Source organism: Gopherus evgoodei, chromosome 2 (genome assembly GCF_007399415.2).
Source record: "Gopherus evgoodei ecotype Sinaloan lineage chromosome 2, rGopEvg1_v1.p, whole genome shotgun sequence".
Classification (NCBI taxonomy): domain Eukaryota; kingdom Metazoa; phylum Chordata; order Testudines; family Testudinidae; genus Gopherus; species Gopherus evgoodei.
In genome coordinates, this window is record NC_044323.1 from 46,732,072 (window position 1) to 46,751,033 (window position 18,962).

An 18,962-nucleotide genomic window follows, 5' to 3' on the forward strand; every position below is an offset into this window, starting at 1 on the left:
ATGCTGCCAGCCCAATTCTTTACTGGAGAAGCTGGTGCCATATTCCCTTGCAAACACCGCAAAGTTGAATAGGGAATGTGGAGATCAGCTAATGGTAAACTTCATTCCAAAGTTGAACTCACTGAGCCTTTGCTTTTGTTCTCCACAAATGTGTCTTTGAAGACTCAAATGGTAGTCTTGCTTTTATTTAGCTCCAACAGCTGTGGGTATTTATTCCCTGATCCATAGATGTCATTTGAAGGGCTGGAGCACCATCACTAAGCTGGCAGAGATCAGCATTGATGATCTGAAACATCATCATTGACAGGGGAGTGAGACTTCACTCCATAATGCTTCAATAACCGTACGTGGTTCAGAACAGAAAGCTGTTTGATAGCTTGGTGGTAATAAGAGCTTTTGGCTGAATAAGACTAATTTCAGCTCATTAACTGTCTGTCATCGAAGTCAGAGGCGCACTTTTGTCAGCAAAAGCTGATGGTTCAGCACTTCTGTGAACTTGTACATCCAGTGTTAATCACCAATGATTGTTAAGGAGGACATGATTAATAACAGTCCTAGTGAAGCCATCTGGGCTGTATCAGGTCTGCTTGTGAATCTCTGACTGACGGAAGAGCCATTCAGAGATCACCATGTTGTTGGCAGCTGCAAATTCCAGCAATTGCTGCACACTCCTGTTCTTCTGCCCAATACCAAACGTCCTGAGTTTATGTGACCTGATGTAATTTTATTTTCCTTCATGCAGGAAAAGTCACCCAGTATCGTGATGACATTTCGTCCCAGAGTGTCATTAAGTGACCACAGTTGCTGGTAAAAAAATATCTGCAGCTACATTGTTGGCCTTGATTGGATCATACACTGTGATAATGTAAGATGCCCACAGCTGGTACAGAATCCGATAGTGCTAAGTCACTCATTAAATAACTCACCAATCCTGCAATCATCAGGCATTGGATGAAAGTACAATGCCAACTGTTGCTAGAGCAACCTGTTAGGGCAGCCTAAGAAAAAGTGTATCATCTTCAATTTTCTTTTCACTCATTCCTGGCCAGTGCTCTTTAGCTAAAGTGCAGATCTCAGTGTTCAGAATTTTCAATGGCTTGAGAAGCGGGAGGGACTTTAGCTGTTCCGAACAATGTGCAAATGTTCCAGTTTTACATTTGTCACCAACATGAAAAAAATACTGGAACGGCCGCTTTACAAGGTTTTATTGGTCATTTTTTGCCTCAGTAGCAAGGAAACTCTTGGTTGTTTCAGCTACAAGGATAACTGAAAACTATTACTTTGGTACAATATAAAAAATGGAATTTAGTTTCATAGCATTACACACACACACACTCCTTATCCGATTGTCCATAGACTCTTAGCTCTTCTTCTTCCACTTCTCCTGGGAAGCCAGGGTTTGTATCCTTTTTCTCTACCATCAGTTTAGATGCACATAAATTCAAGAATATAAATGAAATCATATAATAAGATAGTAATAAATACATTTAAGAAGCAGTTTCACTTACCAATGGTCACAAAACAGGTTTAAATCAGTGCTAAGGAACATATCCAAGGGGCAGGGTGTAATAGATTCTTTCCAGGTCCAGGTGTGTGCATTGGAACCTGGTCTCTTGACAGTAAAAGGCCCAGTGAGAAGAGAATGGGGCTTTGGTGTTAGGGAAAGAAGGACTTATTTCCTGGTTTTGTCCCCTCAGCATCCATTACATAAGACAGGCTTCTTTCTTCCTTCTTGTTGTTATCTTCCATTGGTGTTACTGACATCTTCATAAATATACGTTCACTGGGAGTAGCTTTTCCATATTACCTCATATTTAAAATCTACTCTGAAACTTCTGGAAGGGAAAAATTCCCAAGGAATGAGGTGGAACATTTATTTTTAAAGTATTTTTCCATGGTGCAGAATAAATAAATACTACCTACGTCACATCTATATCTGGCCATTAAATAATGGATATCTGTGACTGTTTGAAATTCCTATTGGCATAGCAATTCCTCCTCTACACTATGATATGTATGCCTGTGTATTTCTGATGCATGAGATGTACTAAACCATGTGTCCATCATGCTGTGAAGACCCACAGAAGAAATGAGGTCAAACATTGCAAACTACAAAAAGTCAGAAGCAATCATCTGAAATGGACTTTTAAAAAAATGGCAGGTGTACCAAATATAAACTGAAGAAATATATAAAACCTTTATTTGCTTTGTTAAATTACTACAAAGTGAAAAGTTAACAGGAATATTTCTGGTGTGATTTAAACATACATTCATTACATTTTCAAAAGATTTTCATTATTTTTTTAGAACATGCCCCCCTAATGGCTCATTTTCTCTTTGCAGCCATATGGTATCAGAAGAATATAATAATAATAAAATAATGTATTGCTCTCAGGGCCGTCCTTAGGCATAGGCAACATAGGCAGCTGCGTAGGGCACCTGAAAATTTGGGGCACCACTGGGTCTTAGCCCTCGTCCAGACTAACCCGCGGCATCGGCGGGTTAAAATCGATTGCTCGGGGATCGATATATCGCATCTAGTCTGGACGCGATGTATCGATCCCCGAGCGCGCTTACATCGATTCCGGAACTCCATCAACCCGAACGGAGTTCCGGAATCGACACGGAGACCCGCGGACATTGATGCAGCGCCGTCCAGACGGGTGAGTACCTCGATTTTAGAAATTCGACTTCAGCTACGTTATTCCCGTAGCTGAAGTTGCGTATCTAAAATCGATTTTAATATCTAGTCTGGACGTGGCCTTAGTGTCCACCCTCTTGTTTTCCTATCCCTGTTTTGACCCTTCCTGCAGGCTCCCACAGATGGCTGCTCTAGCCTGGTGAGTCTTCCTTGGGAGGGAATCTAGTAGTTAAAAGTGAAAAAACCTCCAGCCTGCCAGACCTATTAGCACAACATTGAAACTGTTAAAGAGACATTGAAGGGGTAATAAAGCCATTTAACAGGCATTTGCCAACCCCAAGGTATATACTGACAGGTTTCAGAGTGGTAGTCCTGTTAGTCTGTATCAGCAAAAACAAGGACCTCAGAGACTAACAAATTATTTGGGCATAAGCTTTTGTGGACATTTCATCAGATGTCCACGAAAGCTTATGCCCAAATAAACTTTTATACTGTCAGTTTCTGACTTTACTGACAAAAACAGTTGTGCATTAATGTAATATTTACACAGAACATGTCAGTCTACAGGACCTTAGTTTAAAATTTGCTTTAAAAATATTTCATTAGTGAGCTGGTGAAGATTATAAAATCACATTTCTAAAAAATGCTTGCGTAGAGTTTTAGATGCACAATCATCTTTAGCTTTAAATGTGTGGATCTTCACACATAGTTTTTTAAATAAATCCTTCAAAAGACCTCCCTTATCTAAAATACACATTTTAATTACTATAGTTAAAAAAAAAAAGTGCTTCCAAGTCTTCCTGTCCTTTCTGTCCATCCCTTCACCACCTCTCCCCCCACTCCCCACTGAAGAGAGCCCTTAAAGGGACAACAGTCCTTCCCTTCCAGATAGCTGGACAAAGAGTTCCCTTTCTTTACTTCTGACTATCCGACAAACTAGTTTTAAAAGAACCCTCCAGCAAAATCAGTACCTTAGTAAGACAAAATCCTTGTTATACCTAAAATCTTTGGAAACATATTTTTTTAAAGTTGGTGAAATTTCATAACCATGTCTCTTGTTATGGAGATCACACAAAGTAAATTACTGTTCCCTTTTTCTAAAAGCAATTAACATTGTTATGAACACACTAAATCTCTCTGATTAATTTAAAAGAATGTCTTTGTTTTAGTGAGTAAAATATGTAGTAATCTGGAATGCTGGCTTAAGATTTGAGTACATTTAAAATATAAATTCAACTTAGAAATACTGATGAAGAAAATGTAGAACAGAAGAGCTGCATCATGTATTCCATTATATGTAATGTTGTATTCAGCAGGACAGCTGACTCACCCTTACTATGAAGTTTTTGCAAATAAATCTCTGACAAATTTCAGGGCATATCAAAAAACCTGTGACTGACATTTTTTATTCCCAAATTTTAGTGCTTTTAATTAGGTACTTTCTTCATGTCCATTCTGCATGAGGGAGAGTGCATGGAAGTCTCTGCGGGGAACTGTGACTCTCCACCACCATGAGGCAGGCTGGGCATCTCATTATCCTTTGCTGTCAAGTCCCTCCTCCCCCTCCCCCACCAGGCTGTGAGCTTGGGCTGCCATCCGGCATAGGGGCACCAGTTTAATAATACTGTGTAGGGCCCCATAAATCCTAAGGACAGCCCTGATTGCTCTGTACTTGTGGAGGGCTCTTTAACCACAGATTTCAAAGTGCTTTGCAAATAAATTCTGTTACCTGTTTATTTTTAAAGACATGTACATTGAGACACTCAAGGGTTATGTGACTCACCCAACATTAACCAATTAGTCACTAGAAGAACCCAGGTCTTCTGACTTCCAGTTTTATGTCTTATCTACTAGGATCAGTTCATTGCTGGATCAGGCAGAAGAAGAGTTGATGATAAGGGAGAAGGCACAGAACAAGGCCTTGATTCATCAAAGCACTTAACCATATTTTGCTGAATTGGAGCTTAGTCATATGAATATCTTCAGTAATCACAGCGGAAAGCCAGAAATGTACTGTCCAGGTAAATTTCTTTGTATATATGTTTCCTTTTCAAGTATGATCCAATCTAAAGAATTTCCTCTAATTTAAGATACTAATTAAGGCCAGGGGTGGCTCTACACATTTCGCTGCCCCAAGCATGGCGTCATGCTGCGGGGGGCGCTCTGCCACTCGCCGGTCCCGCGTCTCCGGTGGACCTCCCGCAGGAGTGCCTGCGGAGGGTCCGCTGGTCCCGCAGCTTCGGTGGAGCTGTGGGACCAGCGGACCCTCCGCAGGCATGCTGCCCTCCTGGTGACCGGCAGAGCGCCCCCGTGGCATGCCGCCCCAAGCATGCCTGGAGCTGCTCCTGATTAAGGCTCCAATCTTGCAGGGTGCTCTGCATGGACAGATCTTTGTACTTATATGGAGTCCCACTGAAGTCATAAGTATTTATCTATGCTATTCCTATAGCATTCATCACCATAGTTATTGAGGGCCAGATCGCCAGTGCAAACTGATGTATCCCAATTAACTTCAATAGAGTGATGCCACCTTCCACCAAGAAACCCTGGCACGTTATAGAAAATGGGAGCTCTTCCATTGACTTTTGGGGCCAGGATTTCATCCCAAATGAGGATCTGCTCCTATATATCTACATATATTTACTTCATGTCTCCTTTATAAATCAGTACACTCTCAATGCACAAACCTTCTAGCTGTGACCTCAGCATTTATTAAAAAGCACTCTGAGTTAGTTAATTTACCTCTTCTGCCAGGAACTATCATTTTTTAACCTAAGCTTGAGGTAATTATTCCTACTTAAATTTCAGCAGCCTGATGTTAATGCTTTGCTTATCATATACGAGCTCTTCATCTTCAAATATCAAGAGTATTTTTATCATACCCTTTGCGTAAAATGGAAACATAGGACAATATGCAGTAAGGTAGAATGAAATGTGTTTGATTTTTTTTCTGTTCTATTTTTAAATCTCCAGATGGCCTGTGAAATTGATCATATTTTTCTGTAGTCTGTTCACTAACTACTTTAATTATCTTGATTAACTGATAGCACATGTTGAAAGATGCATGTAAGACAGGTAATACCGTGATAGCATTTAATCGCTTTTTGAAACTTAGAACTAGAGAAATGATTAAGCCATAATTTAAATATCCTACTAGAAGACAAACTGATAAATGTTATGACATAACTTTAGAGACCACAGGCCTGACAGTCTTTATCAGTGTATGCTAGTGCAGCTCCATAGGACTGGGGTGAATTACTCCTAATGTGAGTACGGTCAGACCCAGGACATTTGTGTTTAACACAAATTTCTGAAATATTTATCAGCTGATGGACTGGCAGAGTCCAGCAATATGCAGAGCTTCTTCATCTACCTAAAGAGGACTAACGGTACTGAAAATGAACTGAGCTTGTGCCTTGCTTTATTGGCTACTGGGCAGAGTTTGGTAAACAGTGAAAACTGGACTGGATCCTGGTTCCTGCTTCAACAATGCAAAGCACTCAGAATCCCAGTGGATTAGTGCCCCAAGAGTTCCCCTGCTTGGGGAAGTTCCCAAGGATTATAGCTCCATATGGTGGCCACTTTACTCCACATCCCCACTCTCTGATAGAGGGCATGTCTGGGAGAAAGGAGGCATAGGCAGGGCCACTCTATCCTTCAGGAGCCATTGTTAGCCAATGTAAAGTACAGCCACTCTAGGCTGCGAATAGGACTGCAGGCCAGGATCAGAGAGACAGAAAAGTGATTTAACTTTGGAGCTCCCTGCTGAGCTGCACTGATGAAGTCCTGGAACTCTATCTCAACAGATTGTACAAATTCTCTCAACATTCCAGCAAGTCCATGCTGCTAACAGAATTACTTTACTTTCAAAGCCTCATGGTTCTCAGGACAAATTCTGAGGCCTTGGCTACACTGATGCTTTACAGTGCTGCAACTTTCTCGCTCAGGGGTGTGAAAAAACACACCCCTGAGCGCAGCAAGTTACAGCGCTGCAAAGCGCCAGTGTAAACAGTGCCCCAGTGCTGGGAGCATGGCTCCCAGCGCTGTAAGCTAATCCCCTTGAGGAGGTGGAGTACCTGCAGCGCTGGGGGAGCTCTCTCCCAGGGGTGGGTGCCACGACCACACTCGCACTTCAAAGCGCTGCCGCAGGAGCGCTCCCACGGCAGCGCTTTGGAGTTTCGAGTGTAGCCAAGCCCTGAGATTCTTACTGAGCAAGTCTCTCCCAATGGGAGATATGCGTGTGTAAGTCTCTCTGAATTTGGTCCTGTATTTTTGGCCTAGTGCACTGCAAGGCTACCGTTTACAAACGTATCCATGGTGGATTTGTTTAGCTATGTTCTGTAAAAGGAGGTAATAATTAAATACTTACGGGATCCCTTTTTACAAGGCCTGGATTAGGCACTACTGCGATGAGGTGGGCGATGGTAAACACAGAGTTAAGAACGTAGGAGACAAACAAATTCTTATGCAGTGTTATCCTTTGACAGCTGAGGCTCCTGAAAAATATGTACCGGAAGTTGCAAATCAGTGCTTTTATTCTGCTGTCACTTTAACAAGCACATACTGGCAACTGTTTCTCAAGAATGCCCTTTGGCAACAGGCAGTCAGAAAACACATGCCTAGCATTGCAGCCATGGGACACAGCAAAGTTTTTGGGATTTTTATTTTTACACCTGTTTAGCACCACATGCTTTCCAGACCATGCTGTGAGGAGCTAGCAGCTTAGATTCAGTACCCTAGAGGATGATTTTTTCACAGCATCAGAAATGTTAAGTGGTGAAGCAGAACCCAAATAATTATTACAGATGTGCATGAATGCAAATTCTGAACAGAAAGAATACTGTTTTCAGGGAACTGCTCTCTGTACACTGAATATCTCAAACATTCAGATAAAAATTAGTTGATACTTTAGGAATTAGTGATGAGCCAGGGTGGGAACCTTGGACTGGAATCCCCTTCAATTTCAGGGAGATTTGGTCTTGTACCCTGCATGGCTCCAGCTCAGATCACACACCAGAACAGGCCTATTTTCCTGTTCAGATGTGGCTGAAATCTTATACGATTTGCTGCTTTTTTCAGGATTTCCACCATTTAGGGTAAAAAATCTCACAAGAACAGCTCATAAATATTTCTGTACCAACAAAACGCTACCATAGCCTTGATTTGGCCTCAGACCTGATCTCTAGCCAGAACCTAATTCACATCTGAATCCAAACATCATCTCCTCAGCTCGTCTTAACTAAGAAGGTCTAACCTCAGTGGGGCCCTATGAGAAGTGAAGGCAAAACTGCTAGGTAAATGAATGATCAACAAGTGAACCAGGTAAACAGCTAACTGTAGCTGAGGGAACTCTTACCCTGCACACTACAAGGAGCCGTCTGAACTGATGGCAGGGTTCCATTTAAAATCCACTGCTGTGGGTGGATGGGTGGGTGGGGATGCGCGAGCATGCACACACATGCTACAGGTTGGTGTGTGCATCCAGAATGCTCTGTCTGAAAAAAGAAACAAGCTGACTCTAATAGATCTAACTCCAGTTTCCTGTTAGTGATTCTGGGAGGGCCACTGTCAGGAGCATTGGCCCCTGTTGTGAACTAGGGCCAGATGACACCACCAATAAAAAAAGAGCATTGAGTCCTATGGTGTTTGCATGGAGAAAGAGTGCGCTAAAACACTAACTCCATTACTGTGGGCTCCTCTGGGCCAGTCTGTGGGGACAGAGTGTGACATCATTTCTTTCAATGGCTTGCAAGCATTGGCACAATGCCAGTCCTCAGGGGCTTCTCAGAGGTGAGAGTTTATTGGAATGAATTTGGTTTGCATAGGAGTCACACAAGTGTGTGCAATGAGTGCCACACTTGTTATTTGGTCCAGGGTTAGAAAGCTCTCCCAGCTAGCTCACAGGGTCACCCAGAAATGAAAGTAAATGGTAAATATAGTGCCAGTCACTACTGAATCACTGTACCCCTTCAAGTAGTGCAGCCACGGCAACATCCAAGACACCAAATAGTTATGAACTTTAAGACCCAAAGTAGGGAAAAAAATGTCTCAGGCAGTGAGGGACTGTGAATGTGTGAGGGAACTTGAGCTCATGTTCACTTAACAGCTATTCTGCGCAGAGTCTAAAGCCAAGGGCTCCATTATTTCAATCCACATTTCTGGTGCTATCTTTGTTTGTCCACCTGTCCTTCTCTCTAGCACAGTTCAAATCATCTACCATGTGGGGTCTAAGCACCAAAACATGACTAAAGTTAGCATTTCAGAACAAAAAGTAATTTTATTCTCTTTTCCACACACCCTTATCCCCCCAAAACCTAGCATACTAGGACTTCATTTGAAAAAGGAATATGTAGCTGGTAGAGTTTGCAGAGGATTCTTGTGACATCTCTCACAAGCTTTTTTACATAGTAGGCTGGCAGCTGCCTGCTGTACTAGTTGTAGTTTTACTGCCACTAGTTCTGAAAAATTTCTGAAGTGCCACTTCCTATTTTCTAATGATGATCATTTTAACGATCATTTCTGTGACTTAAAACTGGGTCTCAGTGGTGAAGTAACCAATGGAGATTCCAGATGGCATTAATGCTTTGTACTTATGCTGTAGTACACATCGTCCAAAGGATTCTGAAGCACTTGACAAACACTAATTAACTGAGGCTCAGGAAACGTCTGTGAGCTAGTTAAATACACATCTGAGAGATGGCTATGCCAGCACAGAGAAGTCAAATGCATATGCAAGGTTGGAAAGTAGGGCCGGTCAAAGAGCTATCATTAGAAACAAGGAGCCCTGATTCCCAGTCCTGTGCCCTAGGCATTAGAAATGTTGCTTCTTCCCTTAATATCTTGATGGATTTGATGGTATTATTACCTTCATACCAATGCATGCATCAACACAACCCCCTTCTCCCAACACAAAAAACAAAAAACAGATAATCAAATACAACTGCAATAAAAACTATACAGATGTCAACATGTGCCCATTTTAACTACTCAATTGCTAGAAATGTCATATTTTCTAAGGCCTTGTATATACTACCGCGGTAAGTTAACCTAAGTTATGCTTCTCCAGTTATGTGAATAACATAACTGGAGTTGACATAGTTTAGGTCGAATTACCACATTGTGTCGATGGAAGACACTCTTCTGTTGGCTTCCCTTACTCTTCTCGGATTGGTGGATTACCAGAGTCCATCTGAGAGCGCTCTCCCATTGATTTACTGGGTCTTCACTAGACCCATTAAATCAACACCCACTGCATTGATTGCAGCAGTGCCAATCTACAGGTAAGTGTAGACAAGCCCTAAGAGAAGGAGAAAGTTGTGGCAATGGTGGATACCACTGTATGATAACTGTTAGCAAATGTGGATTTTAATGGTGACTGACAACTCCGGAGGTATTGGTGGAGTACGATGACATTAACAAGTAGTTGTAACATTATGTTCCTGAAGTGCACTAAATATTTAATGTAAAAAAAGAAATATTACTTGTCCCCTAGGTAATTTCAAGTGGCACATTAAGATAATGCTTTGTTGAAGAGAATGATGGTGTTTTGCTCAGGGACAGTACTTAGTGTACTTAAAAGACCTTATTAAACAATGTTTATAGTTTTATTTTTTATTATTTTACTCTCTATTGTTTGTAAGTTTGAAACACTTTTTCTTCTTCCTCACCTAATTTTGCCTTTTTTTCCAAACACTGATTTTTCACCATGGTTTTGAAATGGAGAAATACATTTATACTAACAACAACTTACATTTATATAGTGTCCTGTCATACCAAATCAGCTTTGATTTTGCATCAATTTATGTCCGCACAGAATGAAGAACAGATGGCCGTATCTGGTCTGGGCTTCAACCCCTTTCCATTGCTCCGATGGCACAAGGAGGCCAGAAAGCTGATTTATATCATCGGCTTGGAATTTCCCTGGTGTGGGAGAATACCCAGGTGACATAGCTGGCTTTACACAGCTCACTCTCCTGACTCTGATATAAGGGAAGAGTTCAAGGAGGGAGCTGCCATGGCCAGAGTGTACTTCTTTCTCCCTATAGCCAGCTGTGGAATGGCCTCTTGAGGCCTGTGGCAACTCTGCCTAATTTAAAATGGCCCTAAGTCTTATACCAGTGCCTGGACTAGCCCCTAGCAGTCCTGGGGAGCAGAAGAACACAAACGTGGCTTTAGAAAAGCTCTGTAGCTCTGAGCCAGCGTGTTTGTATATGAACTACTGCTGCTGATACAGACCTGAGGAGAAATGCGTATGGAGAATTTGTAGAGTTCACAGAGATAGTAGCCATTGCTTTAAAAATAAAAATGGATGAATTTGTAGTTTAATTTTGAAAGGTTTCCCCCAGGCCCAATGGCACAGGCTCAAAGTAGGTCAATTTTTTGGTCCTAGACCTTTTACACTACCTTTTAGCTAGAGTACTTTCATTCTTTTTACCAAAGATTCACATGATTTATTTACAGAGCAGCACAAAGATCCTAGAAGATTTTAACATCCAAATATCCAGGCATGAAATTATACCTTGTGCAGTTTTCCATTATTTTACTTATCCTTCTTGCTGACAAAATGAAGTAACTGAACTAGTGTATTGAAAAGTGCTTTGTTTTAAGTTACTGGAGTGAGATAAACAGACAATGGAATTTTGTGTTTTCAAAATTGGAAATTTTAGTTCAGATAGAAATGCTGTTGAGAACGGGGGCCTCATCAACCATTCCTTCTTATCGATTTGTAAACTCTTGTTGAAGGCAAGGCACATATGTAATGCAGGATCTAGTCATTCATTTCTTATCATGGTGGAGGAGGGAAAGAGTTCTTGAAGATCACAGGGTTATTACTGTGGTTAGTGAGACATGCAAAATCAAGCTGGTGATTTGGTTAGGTTTAATTCTCCAATGTTCAAATTTTGGATTTTTTTTTTATTGGAAATCCTGGGATACATAAAAATCAGAGTAATTGAGAGCAGTGTATGCAAATCATGTCCTTTCCCTCTCACTGAGGTAATAAAATAATTTGACATTGCTGGATGTTTTCTGATGGAGATAAAGTCCTGTATACCTTACTTGTGCGAGTAAGAACTCCAATGGAACTAGTCCCTTGGGTAAAGATAGGATTTGGGGTTTTCTGTATAAAAAGGCATGTCCTGGAGTCTAAAATGAAAAAGCCTTATCATATAATATTGGTATCTGACTTTAGTTTGTTATGTCATATAAATGAACACGCTCTTGCGGGGGTTGGAACACTGAAGTTCACTCCTACATACGACAGGATAATTACAGTTGTCTTTAGGACAGAAAAGAAAAGAAGTCAACAATGAAAGCAATTTACAGTCCTAGTGGTGTGGTGAGTGAGGAGACTATGTTCGGTTTTGAGTCATTTTGCTGGCAAATCAATTTAAGACAAAACACACTAATGCCACATTCCTACAACTCACATATATATTAGTGCTGCCTTGCAAAATTGTCAAAAATTTACCAGACACAAAATCTTATCACCCACCTTATCTGAGGATAATGGCACTGAAAAGACATTATATTTTAGTTGTTTATTAAGGTCCTGATCCTGCAAACGTTTATGGACATTCTTAAACTTTACTACTGTGAGTAGCCCCTTTGAAGTAAACTAAATTAAACTAAACTAAACTAAGCTAAACTAAACTAAAGATAGTCAAGTTAAACAAAGCACAGCATGGGGTTGTCTGCAACAGCAGGGGACTTGATTCGATAAAGGAGATCCCTTCCAGTCCTCCGTTCTATGTTCACAGAATCATATTGGGGCATTAAAAAACACTGGTTCCCCAGGTTGAGTGGGAGAGTAGAATTTTGTGAAGCTGAATTAGAAAGTTAAAGAATAGACAAATGTCTAGTACTGGCCTTCATATGAGCCACTGTTCATAACTATAAGAGAGAGAGGAATCTTGCCCTATCACAAAAGTGCCAGTAAAGTGAATAGTTCACAAAATACTGAGCAATTTCTCATATAGTAAATACAGTTTTCATACCCATGTTCCTTCTCAGCTCTCCTTTAATACCTTGGTCTGAATTTTGTAAAACAAATTCAAAGTTTAGTCACTTCAGAATTGGATAAGAATTTGAAAATTCAAACAAAAAGTGTTTTTTCTTATATATCTGTATAATTCTATTAGTATGTCTATTAGACTCAGGGCCATATTCTCAGCTAGTGGCATAGTTCCAAAGATGTCAAAGAAGATAAGTTGATTTACACTAGCTGAGGAGCTGGCCCATATGCTTTGGATATTGCCAATATATATGCAGGTGAAATCTGGATCAAAGAAACACAAGCAAAATTAACACATTTTAAATTTGGGCACAATTTTATCTAAAAGAAACAAAGTTTTTTCCCTTGTATACCTCTAACGTCTATCCTTCTAAGGTACCTACCCTTCATCAAACTGTCCAGAAGCCGAAAACAAAGTTACGGGACACATATCTAAGATTAGATCTTTAGCTGTGTTGAACTATTGCCTCCTTAACCATGTGTTTCAAATCACTGCCATCAATCATTAAATAGTCCATGCCCAGTGGGTTGGTCTCTCCCATAAGCAAAACTGCTCTATCTTTCTATCCCTCCTCCACTCCTGTCTCCTCACTGGTTAACTACCATCTCATCTTTAGCCTGATTTTCTTTGGCAGAGATTTGGAGAGCAAGATATTTTCCCATCTTTTGACCTACGCTCCCTACACAACCTCCTTGATTGCTTCCAGATTGGCTTTCAATCGCTTCCCAGTAGTAAAAATACTGAAAATGATATGGCACCTTGTCACACCAAATCATCCTGGTTTGTGCACCAGCATAATTAACAGATGGTTTGTTTTAGGCTGAAGTGAATTTTTAAGGCTAAATTATCGTCTCCAAATAAATATGGGTTTATAATAAAAAGCTGGCAGATTTTTAATTAGTACCGACAGTAATTGCACAATAATGACACTTTCTTATGCACTTATAAGAACCTTTTTAGAGAGAACGATATTTGTTATATTTCCTGGTTTCATATTCTTGAAGTCTTATATATATATATAAGATGCAAAATTATTCTGGAACTGAAATTCCAGTAGGATATAATTGTGCACATTATTTGTTCTGATGCAGACATACTTTTAAAATTGCTATGCTTTTGTTGTGGTGTGGAGTGGAGAAAGCTTTTCTGAGTGGCTTTTTATCATGCAGATTTGGAAATATTTAACTAGTCATTCAAATTTGCAATTGTCTTGCAAATAGTTTTGGTTGTGTTGTGTTGATGGCACACATTTCCCTATTTGTGAGTTAGAGTTCTGGGAATGGATCCTCACCTGATGTTGACTGACATAGTATCAGCTGTGGACCTGGTCCCTAACCCCAGGTGCTTTTTTAAAACTTGCCTGGGTTTTTCCTTCTGTTTCACCAAAATATTTGTGAATATGCACTAGCGCAGCACTTTTAGAGACACACTATCAGTGTTGCACGTTTAGTTTAGTCCGCAGAAGAGAAAACTGAGGGGGGATTTGATAGCCGCTTTCAACTACCTGAAAGGGGGTTCCAAAGAGGATGGATCTAGACTGTTCTCAGTGGTACCAAATGACAGAACAAGAAGTAATGGTCTCAAGTTGTAGTGCGGGAGGTTTAGGTTGGATATTAGGAAAAACTTTTTTACTAGGAAGGTGGTGAAGCACTGGAATGGGTTACCTAGGGAGGTGGTGGAATCTCCTTCCTTAGAGGTTTTTTAAGTTAGACTTGACAAAGCCCTGGCTGGGATGATTTAGTTGGGGATTGGTCCTGCTTTGAGCAGGGGTTTGGACTAGATGATCTCCTGAGGTTCCTTCCAACCCTGATATTCTATGATAAAGAGATTGCACTACAGTACTTGTATTTGGTTAATTGAAAAATACTATTTCTTTTGTTTTTTTACAGTGCAAATACTTGAAATAAAAAAAAATATAAAGTGAGCACTGTACACTATGTATTCTGTGTTGTAATTGAAAGCAATATATTTGAAAATGTAGAAAACATCCAATAATATATTTAAATAAATGGTATTCTATTATTGTTTAAGAGTGTGATTAATCACGATTAATTTTTTTAATCACTTGACAGCCCTAATGACTACCATTTCCCTTCACTGAAAACAGCAGGATCTATTCTGTCCTCGAATTGCCCAATACTACTCTCACTGAAGTTAATGGAAATTGTGAATATATATCTGAAGCATAATTGAATCCAGGGAGATCCCTCGGCTACTTCGACAGAGATACTTCATATAAAAAGCTGTTTGCCAGACTTACACTGTGAAGCATGCAATTTTATTGTCCTAATTAAGCTGCTATACAGATGGTGCAAATATTTTTACGAATATCAAGTGTTCCAGACTCTTTCAACTCCTGCCACAGAATCTCACTTTATAACCTCTAGTGAAATTCAGAGGATGATTACACCCTATGTAATTTGTTTCAGGTGCATTGGGTTTCTGGTCTGTGGCCCAGATCAGCAATTGATGAAGAGTATTATACAATTGAGGTCAGAGAGTGGTGGATCCCAAATTATAACCGAGAAGGTTCCTTTGGTATTATAATAGCTACCAGCATACTCAAAGGGTTAATAGGCAACTGGTGAATCAGTGAGGCCTAATGAATCCCCAGTCACACCACCTTTCCACTGGCCACACCCCGGATGCCAACCACAGAGAGGGTAGTGATGTACGATCCAGGCTGTATCCTACTAAAAGATCCCTGTACATTGGAGGGATCCTCCTGTGACCAGATACTTTAAGATTACTTGGCACAAGACTTGGGCAAATAAATTTCTTCCTGTATTATCAGGAACAATAATAAGGAGAAGTGATCATCACTGTCAAGTCCTCCTATATTCCCACAAACACTTCTAGCATTTGGTAATATGTTAAAGAAGAAAAAAAACAGAAGCTGAAAGAAAAAGAAACACTTACTTGAAATAGAAGAAAATCCCCAGGGAAATCAATAGTGAAGTTATAGACAAAGCATGGCCTACTATAGCCATATAATAAAGTATGAATGCCATCTGGAATAAAAAAGAATGAAAACATGAAAAACTAGCAAGGAGCAATTTAATTCTTATCGTGAGCAAGAATTTGCAAAACCAACCAATTTTCATTTCTTTTTATTCAGAAGCTCCTCTAAGATATTCCTGAAACATTCACAATACATTAAAAGGCATCACCAAAAATAAAAAGATGAGATTAAGTGTTTTTTTCACACATAGGTTCTGCTTCTGCCCCTTGAATGCAATGGCAAAATTCCAATTAACTTTAAAGGAAAACAATTAAGTTTAGAACAAAAAATCAGATCCATATTGCAAACGCCACTCAAAACAAATGGCACATTCTTCCAAAAATACTTTGGGAAAACAATTTGTGTTAATTAAACTTCCCATTCTGAGTGTCCTCTCACTTACACTAGTATGAAGAAGTAAGTCCATGGGACAAATTCTGCTCTCAGACTGATGTAAAGCCATTGAAACTTCCTGGCCAATAGGAATTACACCAATCAAAAGCTATTATAAGTGGCAGGAGAAACAGACACCTAGTCGATATCACCAAAATATAAAATAGGCTTATTCATGTTTCATTTGCTGTCAATTTATTATTGAAACAAAATCACATGCAACAGCACTGGTTATAGAATGTTGCATTATTCAAACATCATATTTGTTCTTGGCCAAGCCTGTGAGCGTCTTTGAGCTATAGAACGATTTCTGGAAACTGGCAGTTGGAAAGGCTCCATTATTACCTTCTTCAATGGAAGGATTGATATTTTAGTAACATACTCTCAAAAATCATTTATTAGCGGGTCTGCTCGGCTTCCTTTCTTTCTGGAGATGTTTCATTAGTTCTTTTTTTGTTGCACACAAGAAGTTTTCCTTTTTTCTTTTTTTGTCTTAAATAATTAAATTAACTCTTTTTAAAGGAACGTCCTCCTCCACAAAATGCTTAAGTACCATACCAGCATTGCAGGCATTGTTTTCCTATTCATCACTGCTCTGCCGCCCTCCCTTTTCCACTGTGTTTCTGGCAATGTGGGAAGAATTGAGGGAGAAGGGGTGTTTCCAACAACACGTTGAGATCACTCATCTTCAGTTAGCATCTAGCTGGCTTCTAATTACCCAGCTTTCTTTAGTTGTGCTGCATGTAATTCTGAATTTGTGGGAGTTATGAACACAAAATTTGCAGTTTCATTTAAAAAAAAACAAAGCAAAAAATTAGTTCTTCACGGTGCAGATGTATTATTTTAAACTACTCAATGCTCTGGTAATTTTACAGTTATGGTGTCAAGTCCTGTTGCCACTGGCTTAAATGGGAGTAGGACTTGGAGTCTTGTTTGTTTGTTTACACTGCAGTCACTTTACATAGTTCTGGACATCTTAGTTTGCATAAAGTGGGTGTAAATATAATTGGCCAGATGATTGGTACCCAACATAGTATTATATAGTGGGCCACAGTTTAAATAAGAATCAGCTCATTTGAATTTATAACCCGGAGTTTGACTGTTTCTGCACATACAGTGGTGAGGGTGCAAGGAGCCTTCCACCTCTTTATGTTCCTACACAGTGACCAGCCACAATATGGGTGGAGAGTGCAAATGCTAGCCTAGCAGCTCTGGTTATGATAGAAACTTAAGACAGAAGAGGGTAGGATATAGTGAGGACAGGGCAACTTTCTTGACTATCTGATTAGAATACTATTTTTTCATATATGTTCCTTGTTGTTCCTTGACTGTGTTTGCTGAAGTTATGTTGTTGCTTTTATGCATGTCCTAGTTAGCGCATCTTTATAGCCAGAACTTAGTTCATAAAGAAGCCATCCCTAAACTTTTTGATTTGTTGTCATTCTTGTACACCGAGACTACTATAAACCAGCTATAAAATGGAAAAGAACTATGGGTATTAACATACAAATGAAAGTACCAAGTATGTTTGTGTTTGTTTATCCAGAAAGACTGAAACCTGTTCAAGCTGTCATTCATTCATTTTAGGGCTATGAAGGCATTTTTAAACATATTACCTCAAAGTCAGCAATAACCTTTGTGACAACACCATAAAAGCATGCTATGAGTTTGTTCAATGCAGATTTCTAAAAATAAAACGAAGGCAATTCTGAATGCATTGAACTGCCAAATAATACATCATATGGTGTATCTGTAACAGCCTCTGCATTGTAGACTAATGACCTGCTATATCCTACAAATATAGAATATTTGGTATCTCCTATTAAATCAAGACATATGTTGAACTGTTCTAGTAACTCTGTATTCCTAAAAACTCCACTTTGTTCTATCTCATCTCCCATTTATATATCGCTTTATGCCTTCAGTATGGAATGCTACTAAATGAAATATTTTTGATGGTCACTTTTTTCAACATTTCTTAACTGCAAGGAACACTTTGGCAAAGGTAATCTTAGAAAATAACACCTCTTGCTACAATACTAATGAGATTATCAGTATATATTGGATAGAAGTTTATAAATTAAGCACCCTCTTGGTTTAGGAATACATGGATTAAAAGTAAGTGGCCAGCTTGGCATAACTATAGAGATGGGATCCTGCTGCAGAAAAATAAAATGGAAAATGCAGAAAGAACCTAACGTATGCAAAAGTTTCCTTTGTATTTTATCTGCACGTTGGCTGAATTATGTTCAAAATTCTCCTTTTGGAAGGCATACTTAATAGGCAACAGAGCTACATTTTTGCCTCTTGGCATTGTGCCAATATCTAGAAAAATGACGTTTTCATGGTCCTTTTATTCAATGCCTCTGGGACCTCACGTTGTTACTATAATAGTTGTTACTATTACTCTCTTGGTGATACATAGGTTAACACATTTGACACCGATGGTTCTTTATGGTAAAAAAATCATCTCAGATCAGTCCAATAGATTTTTCCAATACACTGTAGAATGGACTGTTACTAAGTATAACCACAGACATTTAGGTAGCTGTTTAAAAAACAAACCCAAATGAGGGTCTGGCTCTTTTCCTTCTAGAGTTCCAAGGAGTCATAAATTATTTACAGTAATCACATTTTTCTGGAGCTCCACTCAGATTTCAGAAATGTGTTGCTTTTCATAAGCGCCTCTAAGTTGATATTTTTTTTAAAGCTTTTCCTCACATTTTTTGGTTCTTGTCTCTTTCTGTGTCACGTTTGGTTCGGTATTCTTAATTCTCTCCTCAAGGTTAACCGCCTAATCCTGCAAACAATTTATGCACACATTTAACTTTACTCACATAAGTAGGCCCATTGATTTCAGTGGAATTGTTACATGTTTAAAGTTAAGTGTATGCAGGTTTGTAGGACTTTCTGG

General features: G+C 39.5%; 1 protein-coding gene across 2 annotated transcripts in view; it reads right to left on the bottom strand.

Moving 5' to 3' along the window:
* CALCR (calcitonin receptor) overlaps positions 1-18,962 on the bottom strand; it is a 242,922-nt gene that overhangs the window by 56,419 nt on the left and 167,541 nt on the right. For both annotated transcript variants that reach the window (XM_030550577.1, XM_030550575.1), the window contains exons 6-7: positions 15,574-15,665; positions 7,011-7,137 (exon numbers count right to left, since the gene is read on the bottom strand). In XM_030550577.1, coding sequence (XP_030406437.1) covers positions 7,011-7,137; positions 15,574-15,665 — 219 coding nt within the window. The remainder of the gene's footprint in view (positions 1-7,010; positions 7,138-15,573; positions 15,666-18,962) is intronic.